General features: G+C 50.2%; 1 protein-coding gene across 1 annotated transcript; it reads right to left on the bottom strand.

Annotated features, from left to right (window-relative positions):
• Positions 1–415: 415 nt before the first annotated feature.
• On the bottom strand, positions 416–16,957 carry PPP1R3F (protein phosphatase 1 regulatory subunit 3F). Its single transcript, XM_027054139.2, has 4 exons — positions 15,866–16,957; positions 6,321–6,376; positions 5,794–5,873; positions 416–2,717 (listed from the first exon to the last, which is right to left on the bottom strand). Exons 1-4 carry the CDS (start codon positions 16,870–16,872, stop codon positions 1,422–1,424), a joined length of 2,439 nt encoding a protein of 812 aa, XP_026909940.1. The 5' UTR covers positions 16,873–16,957; the 3' UTR covers positions 416–1,421.
• Between the last annotated feature and the right edge of the window lie 1,893 nt (positions 16,958–18,850).

Genomic DNA, 18,850 nt, shown 5'->3' with positions numbered 1-18,850 from the left:
ATTTCCCCACATAGATTTATCTGTTCCTTCATTTATTTCATTCAGTAGGTATGTACTGAGTACCTCCTATGTGCCAAGCACTATTCTAGAAGAGTGGCCAATGAGGAAAGAGGAAAACTAGGCAAATGTGCTGTCCTGGAAACCAAGTAAAGAAGGCTTTCAAGGTTGAGGGGATGACCAACTGTGTTAAATGCTGTCAATAGGTCAAATAAGGTGAAGTCTGGGATGTGGCCATTGATATACCAATGTGAATATCACCAGTGACTTCAGCACTTCTGCTGACGTGGTCAGACAAGCAATCTGATTGGAGCTGTTTCAGAAAAGCACCAGGGCCCTGGAAGAGAACTGAAGAAAGCTGGTATAAAATTTTGCTATGAGGGGAGGTAAATAAATATATGGTTTTATTTTGCTATGTAGAGATTTTTATTTGCATGCAGTAAATATATCTATCCTTTCTGTCAAAGCTTCTGAGTTTCCTGTTTCGAGTTAGAAATGCAATGTCTGTGGACAGCAACTCTGTATGAATTCTTCACAGCACATTAACTCCTCTGTTCTTTCTGAGACCTTCCCAATCTTGGGGGTTGGGGTGGGGAGAGGGGTCTCCCTCCTGGTGTCAAAACTGTGGCTGATTCACAACTGGTATCCCCACATCTATGGTGGACCACAGCCACGTGTTTGACACCAAACCCTCATGTGGCAACCACTCTTCCTCCCTCCCTGGCAGAATATGGAAAAGACCAAAGGACCTGCCTCCCCCACAAGACCACTGGACCACACGGAGTAGGCCCATGAGGTGAGGTGACACAGATCCTCAAGGATACACTGAAGCAGCAGCAGCAGGCATGACCATGTCCCATGCCCCCCTCCCCACCCTCATCCTCCCACAGAACACGACCACCCCACACGCTCAGGCCCAAACAGGAGAACACGGCACAGAAAGACACATCATTTCTCATAGAGCTCTATTGTGGCATATAATAATAGGTACTCTATATAAATTAAATTAAAAATAAAGCTCCAGCAGGTTGCACAGGTTGGCTGTTAATAAATATATCTCTGGGTAATTGTGCCCCAAGACCAGCTCACGACCACTCTCCCTCATCCAGAGAATTATACAAAAATAAATACAGGCTTGGGGGTGGGGGGGAAGGGAGGACATGCCCAGTTCCTTTCTGAAAGTTATCTCACACCATCCACCGTGCCCTGTTCCCCTCCACTAGTGTCACCACAGGGAGCCCTGTACCAACAAGACCTCAGGGACGGGAAGGTCTCTCTTCAGTAGAGCATCCTCAGAAGCAAAAGACCCCTCACTATATAGGCCACATGTACCATCTGAAGCCCCTGGGGGTGGTGCAGGGACTGCCTCTCCCCAGATCCAAGAGAGGGGAATGCCTCCTACTGCTGCTCCCCACAAGCAGCTCCTACGAGAACCAGGCCAGAGAGAGGCACAGTGCAAGCACCAGGAGGGACATACCACTGTTCAGAGCCACAGGGACAACTACCAACCCAGCCAGGACCCCCAGAGTCTGGGTCAAGGGCCCCCAGAGCTGGGAAGGCAATACACACACACATTCTGTAGGAGTTGCTAAGGTGGGTGACCTCTTTAGGGGCTCAAGGCTTGGGCCTGAACCCTTTTCATCCTGGGAGCTCACGTGAGGCCTGGCCAAACTGGAAGGGCAGACTTCAGCCCCCGAGGGACTAAGGTTGGTGAGACCTTGCCTCCATAGGGCTGGGGCAGCTGGTTCCTTGCCAGATATAGGAATGAGGCTGCCTGCCCACTCAGTGGTAAACTCCTTGCAGCCTTCTTTCCCACCCAGGGACCTAGTCACCCCAGCTGTCATTTTATTCATGTGCAAAGAATCAGTGTCCTTGCCCAACCCCTTTTCTGGAGCCCCAGCGAACTGACACTCTGTACCTAGAACCACAGGGCTGTCACATCCCGAGCCCTCTGCCCACGGGAGCCACACATCTCCCATAGTGGCTACCACAGAATGGGCCCCAGAGAGGATTTCTGGAGGTGATTCCTTGGGGGTATCCCCTTCTGGACTGGAGGGTATAATGGAAAGCCCCTCTTCGCCCTCCCCCTCCTCATCAGGATCCTCAGTGTCCTTGATAAGCTCCACACCACGCCCCAGCCGGGCATAGTGCAGTGTGATCTCCTCAGCCAGGGCACTGTTCAGAGCCCGCTCAGGGCCAGGCCACTTCAAGATCAGGTCGCGGTCCGTGAGTATGCCCAGGGGATGGCTGGGGGACACCCCCCCATCTGTGGGGCCCTCCCCACCACCTCCTATCCCACCTGCAGCCACAGCAGCCCGCAGGCGGCTCAGGTGAGACAGGTAGAGCTGCTCCAGCTCTTGGTCAATGGTGTCCTCGCCAAGCAGCTCCTCCAACCCACTCACGACCTCCAGACCCCCAGGGGGTTCATCCATAATGGCCCCCACGACGGAGTCCTTTCGGCCCCCTCCATTCTCGCTTGATACTTCCCACGTGGCCTCCACCTGTTGCTGGCTGGGTTCCAGGAGAGGCCCGGCTGCCCCCTCACTTGCATCGGGCCCTGAGGCCTGGTCCCTGGGGAAGCCACCCAGACCAGAGTGAGAGGAAGAGGGGAGAATCCTGATGACTGGTGCCTGGGGGACCTCTGTGAAAGCCACGGGCGGATTGCTTCTAGGAACATCACCTTCCTCTGGGGGTTTGCCAGTCACTGTAACTTCAGGAACCTAGAGCCATTGGGAGGGGGCAGGGCAGGAGGGGAGAGAAAGGGAAAGGAAAGAAGTAGAGGAGGGGTTGGGACAAGCAGAGACAGTGAGAGCTGGTGACAGCCCACACCCAGCCCCACGGGTGTTTCCAAATAAACACTCCTTAAGGAGCCCTCTATAATTCTCCAAACTCGAAAGACTATGTCATCTGTATTAAAATAACACAATCAGATGTAGGAAAGGGGGGCTTCTTGCAGATCATAAAGCTAAGGAATTCCGTGGGCACCAATGTTTGGTGAATGGCTGTCAGTAAATACTGTTGGTTGGTGTCCAAAACATATCTAGAATATCCACATGTGTTCATGTGTTTTCTCTTTTAAAGCAAATTTATTTTGGGGCGCCTGGGTGGCTCAGTGGGTTAAGTGTCCGACTTTGGCTCAGGTCATGATCTTGCGGTTCGTGGGTTCAAGCCCCACGTCAGGCTCTGTGCTGACAGCTCAGAGCCTAGAGCCCGCTTCAGATTCTATGTCTCCCTCTCTCTTTGCCCCTCCCCCACTCATGCTCTGCCCCCCCTCTCTGCCCCTCCCCTGCTTGTGCTCTCTTTCTGTCTCTCAAAACTGAATAAATGTTTAAAAAATAATTAAAACAAATTTATTTTGACAAGGCCTAGAAACAATGACCAATCTAGCAGCAACAAAAACATCTAGCACCCAGATCTTGATTTCTAAATACCATTCTCCACTAAAAGGAACCAGAGCTTTTTTAAATAAATGGCTGCTTCCAGGTGTGAGGCAGGGAAAGCCCAAGATGAGTCTAGGCCATACTGTCATTCCACCGTGTGAGGAAGTATTCAAAGAAGGATGGGGAGTGGGTTCACAAGGAATCTGGAACCAATGTAAGTAAGTTCACACTGACCAGAGATAGTTCAAGCATCAAAACAAATAAATGCAATGGATTAAAACTTATTAAATATGTTTAAAATTCATGAGTTAATAATACCCCCAAACCAAAAATCCTTTAATTGGTCACCCTTGGAGAAGTTCATTACTTCTGAAAACTGGTAAACAAAAGGGAAAAAATTAAGTATATATACAGCTTTTTCAATATAAACTATATACCCTCAAGGTAGCCAAATGGCTGATATGAGAAAGTTTTTTTTAGAGAGGAATTCCAGTTAATAAATGAAATGGGAATAAGAGAATTCAATAGAGCCCAATTCTAGTTAAGTTAGTTTAATAATAATAGATTATATTTAATAAATCAATTGAACAAAATTGATAGTTAAATAAATTAATTCAATTTAATAGAGCATACCAATTAAATGGAATTAATATATTAATAGAGTAAGAAAGGTGTTTCCACATGAATACAATCAGCCAAAATCAGACTGTGGGAAACTCTAAAGGACAAACAAGGTTTCTTCAACAAACAAATTGCCAGAAAAAGTGGGGGAGATTTAAAAATCTAAAAAGACTCATCAACTAAATGCAATGTGTTGACCTGGTTTGGGTCTTACAATGCCTATGAGATAAGGAAATTTGAACACTGATCAAATATTTCATGATACTAAGGATTGACTGTTAATTTCCTGAGGCATGATGTTGCATCAGGTGTATGTGGTTTTTTTATGAGTGCTTAATTTTCTGAGATACAAACTGAAGTCTTTATGGATAAGATAATGCCTGGATTTTTTTCCAAAATAATTCCATAGGAAATGGGGGAGAGGGAGTAAGGAAAAAGTAGGAATGGACAAGTGCTGAAATTTGTTGAACCTGGGTGATGAATGTATGTGAGTTCATTATACTAGTCTCTTTACTTCTCTGTATGTTTGAAAATCTTTGTACTAAAAAGTTAAAACACACACACACACATACACAGTAACATACATCTCCAGAATCTCTCTATATATACCCCTGCCAGCACCACACTGCTTGCCTGGATCACTGCAGTAGCCTCCCCCTCACCGTCCCCCTGCTCCTGCCCTCACCCCTATAGCCTATTTCCCTCACAGCAGCCAGAGGGAGCCTGTTAAATCCTGTTAGATCATGGCCCTCCTCTGCTCACGACCTTTCTGTGGCTCTTCCATCACTCAGAGTAAAAGTCAGAGCTCTCTCCATGGCCCATGACACCCTACACAATCTGTCCCCCACCACCTGTCTGACCTCACCCCCTGCTACTCCCCCCTCCTGGCCACTGCTCCTTGCTGTTCCTCACACATATTCGTCACGGCCCTGCCAGGGGACTTTGCACCTGCCCAGGATGTTCTTCCCCTAGTTATCCACATGGCTCACTCTCACCTTCTCCAGATCTTTGCTCAAATCTCACCACTAAGGACTCCCCTGGCCACTGGATCTAAACTCACAAAACTTCCCTCCACCCGTGTGTGTGTGGCTGTGTCTCACCCGTGCACATACCACACACACACACACACACACACACACACACACACACACACACTCCCCATCCCTTAATTTTTTTTTCCTTAGCACTCATCATCATCTAAAATACCCTATATTTTGGGGCACCTGGGTGGCTCAGTGGGTTGAGCATCTAACTCTTGATTTTGGTTCAGGTCATGATCCCAGGGTCATGGGATTGGCCCCCACATCGGGCTCTGTGCTGAGCATGGAGCCTGCTTAAGATTCTCTCTCTCTCTCTCTCTCTCTCTCTCTCTCTCTCTCTCTCTCTCCCCCCCCCCCTGCCCCTCTCCTCCATTCTTGCTCTCTAAAAGAATTTTTAACCTTCTAAAAAATAAAATAAAATAAAATACCATATATTTTAACTATTATTTTGTTTTGTCATGTCTCACTCCACTAAAATGCTAGTAAGCCCCATGAAGACAGCGTTTTTGGTCACTACCATATTCCCAGCATCCATAACTGCTTGGCACAGAGCAAGCAGTCAATAAATATTTGCTAAATTAACAAATGACATTTCTATAAGTTCAAGTGAATAATTGCACCCTACTCCTCTGCCATCAGGTTCTGATTTGCAAAGGGGGACTCCCTCCGACCTAGGATAGGCCTAGAGCAAGTCAGTCCCCACCACGCAGTCTCCCATTGGGCTGTCCATCCACAGGCTGCCAGGGCCTACTTACCTGAAGTGTCATTTGAGGCCATGGACGGAGAGGGGTGGGGGCCACCAGGGGACCCACTGACTCCTGGACATTAGGGCGTTCTGTTGGAGATAAGAGAAGGGCAGCATTGGGGTGAGGCAGGTGTCCAAGCAGGCCCGGTTTAGTTAAGTAAATCTGGTCTTTTGGCCACTTGGCAGTTTTGCCTCTGAAGCTTTCTGTGCTAGTCTAAGGCAGAGAGCACCTCTTAATTTGTAAGAAAGAAAACAGGGAGAAAGAAAGAAATGGTAGGGGCGCCTGGGTGGCTCAGTCGGTTGAGCGTCCGATTTTGGCTCAGGTCACGATTTCATGGTCCGTGGGTTCGAGCCCCACGTCAGACTCTGTGCTGACAGCTCAGAGCCTGGAGCCTGCTTCGGATTCTGTGTCTCCCTCTCTCTGTGGCCCTCCCCCGCTCATACTCTCTCTCTCGCTCTCTCTCAAAAAGTAAACATTTAAAAATGTTTCAAAAAGAAAGAAATGGCTAAAACCCCCACAGCCTGCCAATTGCTTACCCACAGCAGGGGGGTTATCATCGGTGTTCTTCATCCTCAGCTCTTCCTCATTAGGCCTGTGGGACAAAAGGGAGAATGCATGGATCTGATGTCCCCAGAGGCCAGTCCTGCCACCCACTGGCACCTTCTGAGCCTCTGCGGTGGCCCACCCTCACGTGACAGTGGCTGTTTTCCCTTCTGCCACCTCTTTGTATCCCCTGATTAGAAAAGCCCTATGTGCTCACTGTAGAAGTTTTATGAAACACAGGAAAGCAGAAAGAAGCAGGGAAAGAGTCACACATCAGCCAAAGGCAACTGCGATTACCATTTTGGAAAATTTCATTGCAGAGTCGACAAAATCCCTTAGATTCTGCAGACATAATTTCACAGCTGGCTTTGTCCATTTAGCAGTAAGAAGCATCACTAATACACTTTTGCAAACGTTTGCAATGGCTGTTTACCATCATATAGGCTCACCATAATGTATGTACCCATTCCCATCCTACTGAGCAACTAACTTGTTTCCTTCATTTTGCTCTCACAAAGCAGGCTACAGCAGACATTGTTGGGCATAGCTTTATGAACATGTTGGATCGTTTCTGTAGGGTATATTCCCAGTTGTAAATGAACCCACTTTTTCCAAGAAAGGGCAGGTGAAGACTGTAAGACTCGGAAAGCAGCAGAGGGGAGAAAGGAAGCAACTGGAGAACAGGAAGGAGGCCAGCAGAAAAAGGAAGTAACCCAGGCTCACAAAGGCCCGGGTCCCTCCACCAACCCTCTGCCCATCACCATGTCAGCCTCACAGGTCACTTAACCTCTCAGAGCCTCAACCTCCTCACCTTAAAACAGAGCACAGGAGAGCCAGGATGTGCACACCAGGCACAGGGCAGTCAAGAGAAATGAAGACATCAAGCCAGACACCAGGGCCTGGCACAGAGCAGGGGTGGATCAACTATAGCTATCTACTAGTGTTGGTCCTCCTCCACCAGGCCAGTCAGGCCTGAGGTCTAAGTGGCATAAGCTAAGTGTATTTCAGCCAGCCTCTGCCGGGGGGTGGGGGTGGGTTACAGGGATCACAGAGAAATCACTGTTCTCATTCTCAGAAATGAGTATCAAATGTTTATACATTAAGGCAAATGAGAGGGAAGCATTAACAAAAACATGTGCAGGGACGGAGAGGAGCTGAGGCAATGGCTCCGACCTTTTTCTTCTAAAAGGTAATATGATGATGTTGACATTTCTGCAGATGGTTGCAACTTTTTGAAAACAATCAGTGACCTCACAAAAACCAAGTACCACTAACTGACCTGAATATAATACTTACTATGTGAGGCACTGTTCTGTGTGCTTCACATATGTTAATTTAATCCTCACAGCAATCCTGAGGTAGGTACTTTTAATCCTCTGAAGTAGGCAGTATTATCTTCACCTCACAGATGATGAAGCAGAAAGCCGAGTAAACGGCTCAAGGTCATGCTGCGAGGATTGAAACCTAAGCCTTCCAGCTCCTATGTCTAAATCTGTGCTCTTGATCAACCAACTGCTACTTCCTGGATGAGGGAAACTGGGGTCTTACCTCAACCCCATCTCTGATCCTTTCCAGAAGTAGATGGGGGGTAGCAATAATAGACAAGATCTCTCCCTCTTCTTTCATTCAGGCTTTTCTTTGAACCTGTTTTTTGCCCATATATTCATTCCCAGTTTCCCTGCCATCTTGGGACATGTGGCTAGGAGACCACCAGACACAGAAGTGGCTGAAAGATGCCTCAGGGAGGAAAGCTGAACCAGGTACATGGATCTAGAGTCTGGAAGCTCCAGAAGGAACCATCTGTCTTTCTCCATGGACTAGGGCTCATGCATCCCACCAAAAGCATTTGAATCTGAATATTACAAGGCCTTGGAGCGAGTGACTCTGGAAGCCCAGCCACTAACGCCTGAGCATCACGGGTAAAAAAAAGGGGGATTTGGAACAAACCAGCTTGGTCCTACACCAGTCCCCCCAGTAAGTTTAAAATCCACGTCTTTGGACTTGTGGCCCAACACAATTTCTACTGACTTGCTGGTGTCGTCCTCCATTAGATAAAATGTCATCTTCCTAGGATCTTCTAAAGCAAGCCTCTTCAAGAAGACCCACAGACACACAGAAGGGCAGCTCTCCCTCCCAGGGGCAGGACCAGGCAAGCTGTCCCCTGTCATCTGGCCCAGTGCTGACATGCACAGCAACCAGGCTTCTAAATACCACTCCGGCGTCCTAGATGTATGTGAGAGAGAAAAGCGGGAGGAAAAGAAAGAACTCCACAGTTCAGTTGAAGGGAGAAGAGAGAGAAGAAAAACAAATACAAAACAAATCCCTCAGCCCCCAGAGCATCTCTTCTGCAGCTGAGGAGCGTGAGAAGAGGGGGAACATCCAAAAATCAGGTCAAGCAATTCAGCCGATCCCAAGATGCACCAAGTCAGCAGAAGTACATAGGTCACTCTCCCTACCTCTGAAGTCAGAGACATGAAAGCAGAAGGCACAAGCTTTTATTGTTCATCTCCTCCAACGTGGGCCCTTTTCATTGATACACCAAGTCATTTGAAAACCATCACATCTATCCTTCAAAGCAACACCCTTCCCTTTTTACAAATGCGGAAACTGAGGCTCAAGGAACCGTGTCTCTACACCCACTAACTACACACCACGCTGATAACAATCCAAAAAGGGCTCCATTTTGAAGACAGTGTTTGAAACTGTGGGCTGAAACAAAAAAAAAAAAACTAAATATCTTTGAACTGTCTTTCACAGTAAACATTCAGGGGCAGCTATGACTTTAATCAAAAGGAGGATAGTAAGAGAAATGGAGTACAAGTGTGTACTGACTCATTGATCAGTAACAGAGAAGAGGGCTTCTCAGAAAAATGGGGAGGGAGGAGATTAAGAACAAAACTATACCTCCAGGGTGCTTGCTAATTTTCGAGAAGGAAACCTGCTCTTTTGGCACTAGCCCCACAAATGCCACGTGGTATCTGCTCAAGGGCAGTGGGCAGTAGCAGGCCAGGGAAAGGCCTGGGAACCCCTTGGGATGCATCCTTTGTTCTCGAGAACTAGTCAAGACAGCACAGCCTAGAAGGGGCCACGCCGGGCCTGCATGCCAGTCTCCTGGGGGTGAAAATTCCTCCTGCAGTCAGGAAACTCAGTGACCACTCACCTCAGATGGCATCCAGGGAGACCAGAAGGTGAGATTTCACAAAGAGGTGCCATTGGCCCCAGCCTGGGCCAGCAGAGACACAACCAAAAAAAAGTGCATTGCCAGAGGCAGAGAGCAAGAGAGGGCTGACAACCCCCAAAGGAGAGGAGCAAAGCAGACTTTCAATGAGCAGTCACATCTCTGCCAGCACCTCCCCGAGTCCTCTGTGAGCACCCCAACGCGGTTTTCAAAGAACTTGGCCAGCCCAAAGTGGGTCATGTGCTGACACCCAGAGGGAAAGTCAGCAGACCCCAGCTCCCATGCAGTCAACTAGAAGAGAACGCTGACTCTCCAGGGGTCGGGTGGCTTCAGAAACCTGCCCCCCCCCCGATACTTGGAATTCCGGTTCCAAGCCATCTGCTTTCTGAAAAGAACAGGGTTTGGAGCGGCTGTGAAAGCCACCATATTATGTGGGGCACCGCTCTGCCTTCCCCAGCCACACTGTGTGCTGGTGTCAACCCTGGGACTTAACAGCCCATCCAGCAGGGTGGAGGGAGAGCAGTTTATCTGTGCTATGAGCTTCTTTTACAGCAATGACTTTATTCATTTGGCCGTGACCCACAATAAGAAATACATTTTACATCGTAACCCAGCAATACCCATACATGTGTGAATATACATACTTACACAGAACTGAAAAAGTTGTTCTTTGAATGAAACAACACTTACCTTCACTACATGTTGTGATGCACATTGATTATTTCCTATACTAGTTCTTTTTCTTTAATATTTGTTGGAACCCAGGAAATGGATTTCCCATCTCAGTAAGGAGTCAAGACATGTAATTTTTAATAGCCTCAGCTCTGCCACCTACCAGCTGTGTGACCTGGAGCAAGTTATATAACCTCTCTATACCTCAGTTTCCTCATCTGCGAAGAAGGTATAATGGTAATACCTACCTCAGAGGGCTGCTGGGTGGATTGAGAAAATAGTGGGAAATTGCCTATGAAGTGCTAACAAACAGTAATCCCCTCCAAATTTCCACCAAGGGAAACTGAGGCTCTGAAAAGGAAAGCAACTTGCCCAGCAATGCCCGGCTGGTAAGATGCACCACCCGGCCTGGTACAGCAGTTAAGAACTGGAGAACTAGAGCGGGACCGCCCTAGCTCAGATCCCGGCTCCTCCACTTCTATAGTGTGTGGCCTCAGTCCACTTCCTTAACCATGATGGCCTACCAATTTCCTGTGGAGTCAAAGATGATCACTTTCTCACTAAACCCTCACTTTCCAAACAACTAAGATGGCCCTTGGCCTGTCCTGTTTCAACTGTAATTGTTCTGGTTTCCCCTAAGACTACGAACTCAGATAGCAAGTTGGGTCCCCATCCATTTAGCAACGGGGGACCTAAAAATCATTTGAGGTCTCACTGCACATCAGCCCAGTGACAGACCCTGGAGACACAATGGTGAGCACACTCAACTAGGAAGCTTACAATTTCATGTAGAGGAAGACATTTAAAAAAATAACTCACACTCATTCTTTCAACAAACATTTATTGAGCACCTTTAAGTGCCAGGCACTGTGGCAGGCCCTGCAGGAATACAGTGGTGAACAAAAGCAGACCATGTCCCTACCCCTCACGGAGCTTACAGTCTAAGAGGGCAGAGAGGGCCATCCAGTAATCCCCTAATGAAGGTCTAACTACAAACTGAGGTCAGTGCCTTCAGGAAAGGAAGAATGCCCTAGAACAAAGGGCCCTGGCCTAGACTCCAGGGTCAGGATGGGCTTAGGATGCATAGAAGGAAGATAAGCAAGGGATGGGTAGGGGAGAGGCCACTCAGGAACACCATTGGGGAGGTGATGGATTCAGTCTCAAACAAGGGAGGCACCTTTGGGACGTCAGCCAAGTGGAGACATGGAGTTTGGCTGTGTGAGGCTGAAGGAAAGAGCAAGGAGAAGGGCCAGAAAGCTAAGAGGAAAAGCAGCAGAGCGTGGTCCCAAGGCAAAGGAAGACAGTGTTTTAAGTAGGAGTGCTCAACCACTTCAAGAAGAAAGTCAAAAACCACCTATGGAATCTGGTAGATGTGGGGGGGCTGAAGCAAATGGAGGAGAGCATAGGCAACTCTTTAGAGGAGGGTCAGCAATGAAGGGGAGGGAGGTGATTAGGTGCTGGCCGGGAGTAGCAGGGTCAGGGGTGGGGTCAAAGGACAAGTTTTTAAGACAGTAGACACACTGGCATGTACAAAGGCTGAAATAGAGGATCAGTGAGGAGGGCGGTGAAAAGCTGCCGGGAAAGGGTCAGGTTCTGGAGCAAGTGGCAGAAAACAGAAGCCAGGGCACAAGTCGGGGAACTGGCCTGAGGGGAGGAAAATGGTACCCTCCTCCCCTGTAACACAAGGGAGGGAACTTAGTTTGCAGGCTTTGGGGGCTGCAAGTTGTGGGGAGTTCCATTCTTATGACCTCATTCTGTTTCTTGAAGCAGGAAGCAAATTCTGAAGGTAAAGAACATTTGAGTCACATCAAGGTGGAGACAAGAGTGGATCAGAAAAATATAATAGGACTGCCAGGCAGGATAGGAAATGATCCTAAATTGGTGGCAACATACAGCTGTTCTGCCATGTGACTGACATTCTCCAGCTGGACTTGCCTATTTGGCTGTCTGTGCTATGACAACTTTGGGGCCTGAAGATGTTGGGATGGACAGGCTTCCCAGAGGAAGTACTCTTAGAACTGAAGTATCAAAATGAGGAGACTACAAGGAGCACAGGACCAACATTCCTGGTGATGGAAACGGCAAGGGCAAAGGCCCTGAGGCAGGAAGGGGTAAGGTACCTTGTTAAGACCGCAGTGACAGGACCTCAGAAGGCAGAGGACAGTGTGAGACTAGTAGCGGTGTGGGCCAGACTGCGGGACAGGGCAGGGGGTTCTTGAAGGTCATGCTAAAGCTTTCTTGGTATTTATTTTTAAGAGGAATAGGACACCCCTACGGGTACTAAGCCAAGGCAGACCAGGAGGACTCCTCCGGACCCAGCCCTAGGACTCTGGACTCTGGGAGCCTCAGTTTGCTCATCCAGGAAAGAGGGGTAAAAACAGTCTCTCTCCCAGGGAATGTTTTGAAAGGATTAGATGAGGACTGTGCATGCAAACCCTTGGCAAAATGCCCAATATAGAGCAGCGACTCCAAGACTCATACAAGCCCTCGGTACCTGCCTCTCCCACCCAGTTCTACCATTAAATCCTTTGACATCTTAGCGTCAGTCTGCAGCTTTTTCCCCGATTGAACCTAGCACTGTGCCCAGCACATAGTAGGCCCTCAACAAATGCTTGTTGATGGATCATCTCCGAGCCGAAGGATTATCAAAAGCCTGGTCCAGCGATCCAGAGAATGTGGCCATTTTGGTTTCTGAGCTGTCTCCCAGTGGCTACCCAAGACTTGCCCTGTGCCTGGTGCACACCACACAGTGGGCCTGTAGCCAACACTTCTGAACTAGGAGCTCTCTACTGTGGAGCGCCTGCAGGTTAAGCCTATCCCCTGAGATCGGCTACCAGCTACCATTTCCCAAGAGGGCTGGGTCGCAGGGGGCAGCTGTTCTTCAACAGCGCTCCAAGTCACCAGAAGCACACGGCTTTTAAAATGATAAGTTGAAATGTACTCGCCAAGGAAGCCACCGACCTACAAAGAAAATCTTACCGCTGATCTTGCAATGAGCAGCAACCTCCCCTTTGCAAGAGCTGAGATCAAAAGATAAAGAAGCTATCCAAAAGCCATCTGCCCACTTAAAATAATATCACAAGTCATGTTAGGAACCACAGACCTGGGGCCAGATACCAAAACAATTGTCTGAACGGGCTGCTTCAATTTCTCCTTAAAACCACCCATGTATTTTAAAAGAAAAACACCCTCCCCACCCACCTTGGCCCTGTGAGCTTTTGATTTCTCTGTTCTCTTCCTCTTACACTCTAAGATGACCAAACTGTTACCCAAACTGCTGCATCTTACAGACAGGGCTCCCATGACAGCCACCTGGGAAGACAACTTAGGAAATGATAGAAATTAAGATGATTCTGGGGCACTGGAACCACTCGAAACCTTGATCTGGGTGATCTCTACACAAGAACATACATACGCAAAAATCCACTGAACCCTACACTTAAGAGCAGTATGCCTTGTATAGGTATGCCTCAAAAAAGCAAAGAGAGAGACAAAGAGAGAAAGAGAGACAGAGGCAGGGACAGAGAGAACAGTTAAAAGGAAAGCATGACCTGCTGGGAACACTGGGAGTGAAATGCAGAATTTTCCCTGAACCTGGTCAGACCTTCCAGAGTAGGAAAAAAATGCCCCTAGCATGTCCTCCCTGGTCCTGTCACTCACTAGCTGAGTGGACTTGAGCAAGCTGGCTCACCTCCCTGAGCTACCTCAGTCTCCTTTCTTAAACGTGCATAATCATAGCACCTATACCACACAGCATGCACAGCAGGGCTCAGGAGGGAACAGACTTGAAGCTCTCAGCTCAGAGATCAGTAAATGCTGGCCACTGTTATCTTTCACAGCTACCACCGCACTTCAGTACCTTGCCCATGTTCACTGCATCCAATCCAACCAAAGTGACTGTCATTCCCCTTTAGCAGATAAGAAAACTGAGGCTTACAGATGAAGAAACTGAGGCAAGGCCACACAGCAGGTGATAGGCAGAGCAGCATTTGGGAGGGGTATCCAAAGAACTGTACGTGTGATTCCCTAAATACAAATATAAACACTAGCTAACACTTTCTGGCACGACTATGAGCCACATTCGGTTCCGGGGGCTTTTACTCATCTCCTGTGAAGTAGGGGTTATAATTATCTGTTTTCTAGATGAGGGTATTGAGGTACAGTGCAGTCAAATGAGTTAGCCAAGCTCACAATGCCAATAGATGGCAGGGCTGCAATTTGAACCGAAGCACTCTGATGTCAGAATCCACTCTCTTAACACTGTAAGGAAAGGCATGCTGCCTGCCCCCTTTAAACTAAGTCTCAGGTTACTATGGAGTTCACAGGTCAGTAAGTGGGTGCTTGCCTGCTTGCTCGCATACCCAGACACATCTGCCCACCAGCCCCAAGCTGGACCTTTCTGAACCACTCACTCACAGCCTAAGGCCTTGCCAGGACCACAAACATCTTGCTGCAACCAGAGGCTTCTGATCAAGCATATACAAGGTCCCAAACGCATTTTCCCATCCCCATTTCCAGTCCTCCCAGAAGCAGGGAAATGCATGCACTTCCCACAGGTGCACAGAGACTACTTACCCCAGGCTAGACTTAGGTGACCCCCCCCCCAAAGAATCAGGCCTAGCTGATACCCTCAAAGAACTCTTAGTTTGAGAAAACCTAGTCTCCTATCAGGGCCTCCTGGGATTAACTGGTTCCTTCTCCCAGGCTCTGAATGGCCACAGGCAAAAACGAAGGAGGAGAGCTTCAAGTCCAGGCCCACCTGGTTCTGCCTCTGCCAGAGCCACTGCCTCCCTGGGAGAGCATGGACTCAGCCCCTCAATCCTCCAGGAGGCCTTACACTAGATTAGAACTTAACAGTAAAGAGATGCACAGGCTTCAAGGTCAGTAGTGGTAGAATTGGAAAAGCCAGGCGCCATCACTTCCTCAACCAGTTTCTCCCTCTGGGTCCCTGGTTTGCTGCTCTGTCAAATGGGGATCAGATTCCCTGTCCGCACTGGCAAGGCCCTTGGTCCACACTACCATGTCACTGAAGTTCTGTCCACTCCCACACACTGCTCATCATTCACGCCAAGCTCACTCTCACTCAGGACTTTTGTACTCACTGTTCCCTCTGCCTGGGAACACCCTTGTTCCCATATGTGTGCACAACCACTCCTCTTTTATCATTCAGGACTCAGTTGAAATGTCAACTCCTTGTAAAAGCTCTCCCTGTTCCCTTTTCTACAAACTTTCTCCCCTCCACTCCATATCTGTGCAGGACTCTTATGATCATCAAAGACTCACCTCCTTAAAGGCCTTCCCTGAACACTCTAAAGCAGCTATTCCCTCCAAACTATCCCCTTTTTTCACTTTCCTCTCAGGAACTAATCTTATCCCTATGTATCTTATCTGCTGGCCTGTTTTTCTTCAAACCGTCTCCAATAGGAGCCTGTATGATCCTTGAGGGCAGGGAAGAGGTCTGTCTTGTTCAGGGCTTTACCGTGGAATTCAATAAATGAATGAATGAAACCCCAGTAATTAAAACAGAGCCTAGCATATGTTTGGCCTCTATTACTCTTTGACTAACTGACTGAATGCGCCCTCCTCCCTGTCCTGGAGAGCAGGCCTGCAGGGTTCCTGGGTCAGGATGCTCGTCCTCCATCCCAGACACAGCCTTGTGTTAGCGGAGGTGGCGCTGGCAGACATTACCTGCGCCTCACCGGCTTCATGCAGCTCTTCAGCTGCCTGGCCTCAGCCTCCACGGGACCCTGGCACTCGGGCTGTGGCTCCAGCTGCTGCAGCTGCTGCTGCTGGGGCAGCCCTTCAGCATCAGTGGGTGTGGGAGCGGGTGCGATCCGGAGCAGGACTGTGTAGTTGCGGCCGTGGTTGTTGGCCCAGAAAGTGCCCTCGGGGGTCTCATAGCGCACCACGAAGTCCAGGCGCGCCCCATCGCCCGCGCCCTCAGCAAAGGGCAGCTGGAAGGCAAAGCGGTCAGTGCGGCCGCCATCGTCGGGCGAGGAGGCGGACGCCTGGCCAGGGCCCAAGCCCAGGCCCAGGCCGGGATCCAGGATGGGATCTCCTGCTCCTGGTCCTCCCGCTCCTGCCCCCGGTGGGCTGCGCGGGACGTAGCGCGCTGGATGGTCGCAGAAGGAAGCCCAGCCGTCGTGTGAGGCCCGCACGTGCACCGCCTTCTCGAAGGAGCGGTTCAGCACGCGTACCAACCCGCGCAGCACCGGCGGGCGTCCCCCAGGCACCCACACCCCGGCACCCCCGGGGACCGCTCCAGGAGGCGGCAGCAGCGCCTCCAGCTCCACCATGACGCGCCCCAAGCGCTCCAGACGGCCCGGCGCAGGCGGCAGCGAAAATGTGGGCACCAGGTAAAACCCCCCGCCAGCGGGGACGGGGCACAGCGGCGAGGGCTCAGGGCAAGCTTCCTCTTCCTCCTCCCCTTCATCCCCATCCTCGCCATCGTCGTCCTCGTCAGCCCCGCCGCCGTCGCCATCTTGCCCGGCCGCCGCCGCCATCTTGCCCGCCCCGGGCCCGCCCCACGGCCGGTAGCGGCGCAGCTGCGCCAGCGGCAGCCCCAGGGCCTCGTCGGCGAACAGCACTCTCCGCGGGGCCACCGCTGCCTCAACTGAGGTGCGGGGCTCACCCGCAGCCGGCGAGGGGGGCGCGGGATGCCGCAGCGGGGGCTCCACAGGGGCCGGGCGCGCCATATCGGCGGCGGCGGCGGCACCGACGGCACGGGTGGCGGGACCGGCGGGGGCAGGGCCTGGAGGGGCGGGCAGCCAATGGGAAGGCCAACGCGGGGGGGTTACGGCTCACGGGGGGCGTAGGCGGTGAGATGGAGACAGGTATAGCAGAGAGCCAATGGGGAGCCGCGCCCGGATGACGTAGCGGTGACTCAAGTGCAGGAGAAGCACGCAGCCAATGAGAATGCCCGAGAGTGGGCGGTGCAGGAGGCGGGATGGTCGGGAATCAATGGAGGGGGACGCTAAATAGGTGTGGTGCGAGGCCCGGGATGAAAAGAGCAAAAGTAGGAGAGGTAGTGGGGGAGTGGGAGCGGGAGCGGCATGTGGGCGACGGGGAAAATGGAATGATTACAGGCGATGGGGGCAATGGGGAGCGAATGGAGAGGCCCGAAAAGTAGGAAATCCCTTAGTTGCGTAGGCGATGGGACGCGAAGACAGAAACTGCAAATAGCCAATGGGGAGCCATGCGCCTGTTGCGTAAAGGAGATGACGATAAGATAATAGCTACAGCGAGCCAATGGGGAGTCTTGTGAGCCTCCACTATACCTTCAGGAGGCGATGACAGGGCTGAACTAGCTAATGCAAAGGCTAGAAAGATACCAAGGGGCGGTGTTAGAGCGGCCTCGGAGGCGGGACTGGAGAGGCAGGCCCAATGGAAGTGGACCATGGAGGCGGGAGCCAGGAAGATATTGATGGCGGATAGCCAATGAGAGAGCCAGACTGAAGGCAGTTAAGGCCTCAAAGGGCGGTGCTAGCATGAAATAAACCAATGCCAAGGCTAGAAAGCGTAGCTGGACCGCAGGACTCGGAGGCGGGACGAGAAAGAGCAGAGCCAACCGGGATATTGTAGGTTGTGTGAAGGCGGGGGATGAACAGCCAATAATAAGGAGGCCAGATGAGGGGACGGTGCGTAGACGGTCTGGGCTGTAGGGTGCTTGGGCCACAGATCCGTAGAATGCACGCAGCCGTTAGGGAGAGTGTTCGTCTTGTGGTTGGATTTACCTTCTCCTTAGCCCTTCGTGACTTCTCATTGCCCCAGGGCTATGAATCCCCTAGACTGCTCCGTAGTGTGAGGTTTAAGAAAGCAAAACGGACTCGGCTGTCACAGTTACTGGGTCTTCCCTGCCCACCATGGAACCTTTGTTTGAGCAGTGTCACTAGCCAAGAATGTCCTTGATTGTCACCCTCAGCATTCTCCAGGACTTGGCACCATTGTTGAATGAATGGCCAAATGAGAAGTTGACCTTTTCTGGAAAATGAGCTTTTTCTAACTTGAGCTCAGCAAAACACTGAACCTGACTGCATGCCACCAGGAGTTGGTTGTTGGACATGTTGGCAGACATCAACTAATGTAATCACAAACCAAAGTCCCGTCTTTCTTGTCTCGTACTCCACACCCCAAAGTGGCCTCACTTCCCTCTTTCTGTCCCCCATCTCTGCTCTGCTGTTCCCTCTTCCACAAGCACTGCTCCTTCTGCTTCCTCATCCTTTCTCTCTCCCTTTAAGGTCCTGCCTTAAACTGAAATGTAGCTTTTGCCCACTGAGCATGGCCATTCATACTTTCCCCCTCCACCCTGGGAGGGTTTTCTGAACACCTACTGTATGCAAGGTTCTGACTTACAGCATCCCTAGGAAGGAGAAGGTTACCCCCCTAGTCACCTCCCTTTCTCAAGTCTCAGTGTCCACGGTAAGGTCATGGATCAGGAAGGAATATGTTCAGTCGCAAGTAACAGGAAAACAATCACAAAAGAATAGGGGCTTACACAAGATAGAATTTTTTTTCCTGACTTCTTGTTAGGGTATTATCTGTGTCCTAGACTGGCCCCAGGACTCTTGCCCTTCAACAAATTCTGTCAGCCCTCCATTCAAAATATTTCCCAGATCCACCCTCTCCACTGCCAGCACCATCATCAGTCACTGGACTATTACAGTAGTCTTCTCG

The sequence above is a fragment of the Acinonyx jubatus genome, chromosome X, assembly GCF_027475565.1.
Source record: "Acinonyx jubatus isolate Ajub_Pintada_27869175 chromosome X, VMU_Ajub_asm_v1.0, whole genome shotgun sequence".
NCBI lineage: Eukaryota > Metazoa > Chordata > Mammalia > Carnivora > Felidae > Acinonyx > Acinonyx jubatus.
Note: the sequence above shows the minus strand (reverse complement) of the source record. Positions and strands in the feature narration are given on the sequence as shown.

Excerpts from the sequence above, each read along its gene's own strand:
- PPP1R3F (XM_027054139.2), bottom strand. The coding sequence starts at position 16,872 with ATGGCGCGCCCGGCCCCTGTGGAGCCCCCGCTGCGGCATCCCGCGCCC. Across the intron at positions 5,874-6,320 it reads TGATAACCCCCCTGCTGTGG|AACGCCCTAATGTCCAGGAG; the intron begins GTAAGCAATTGG and ends TATCTCCAACAG. Across the intron at positions 2,718-5,793 it reads GGCCTCAAATGACACTTCAG|GTTCCTGAAGTTACAGTGAC; the intron begins GTAAGTAGGCCC and ends CAATGGCTCTAG.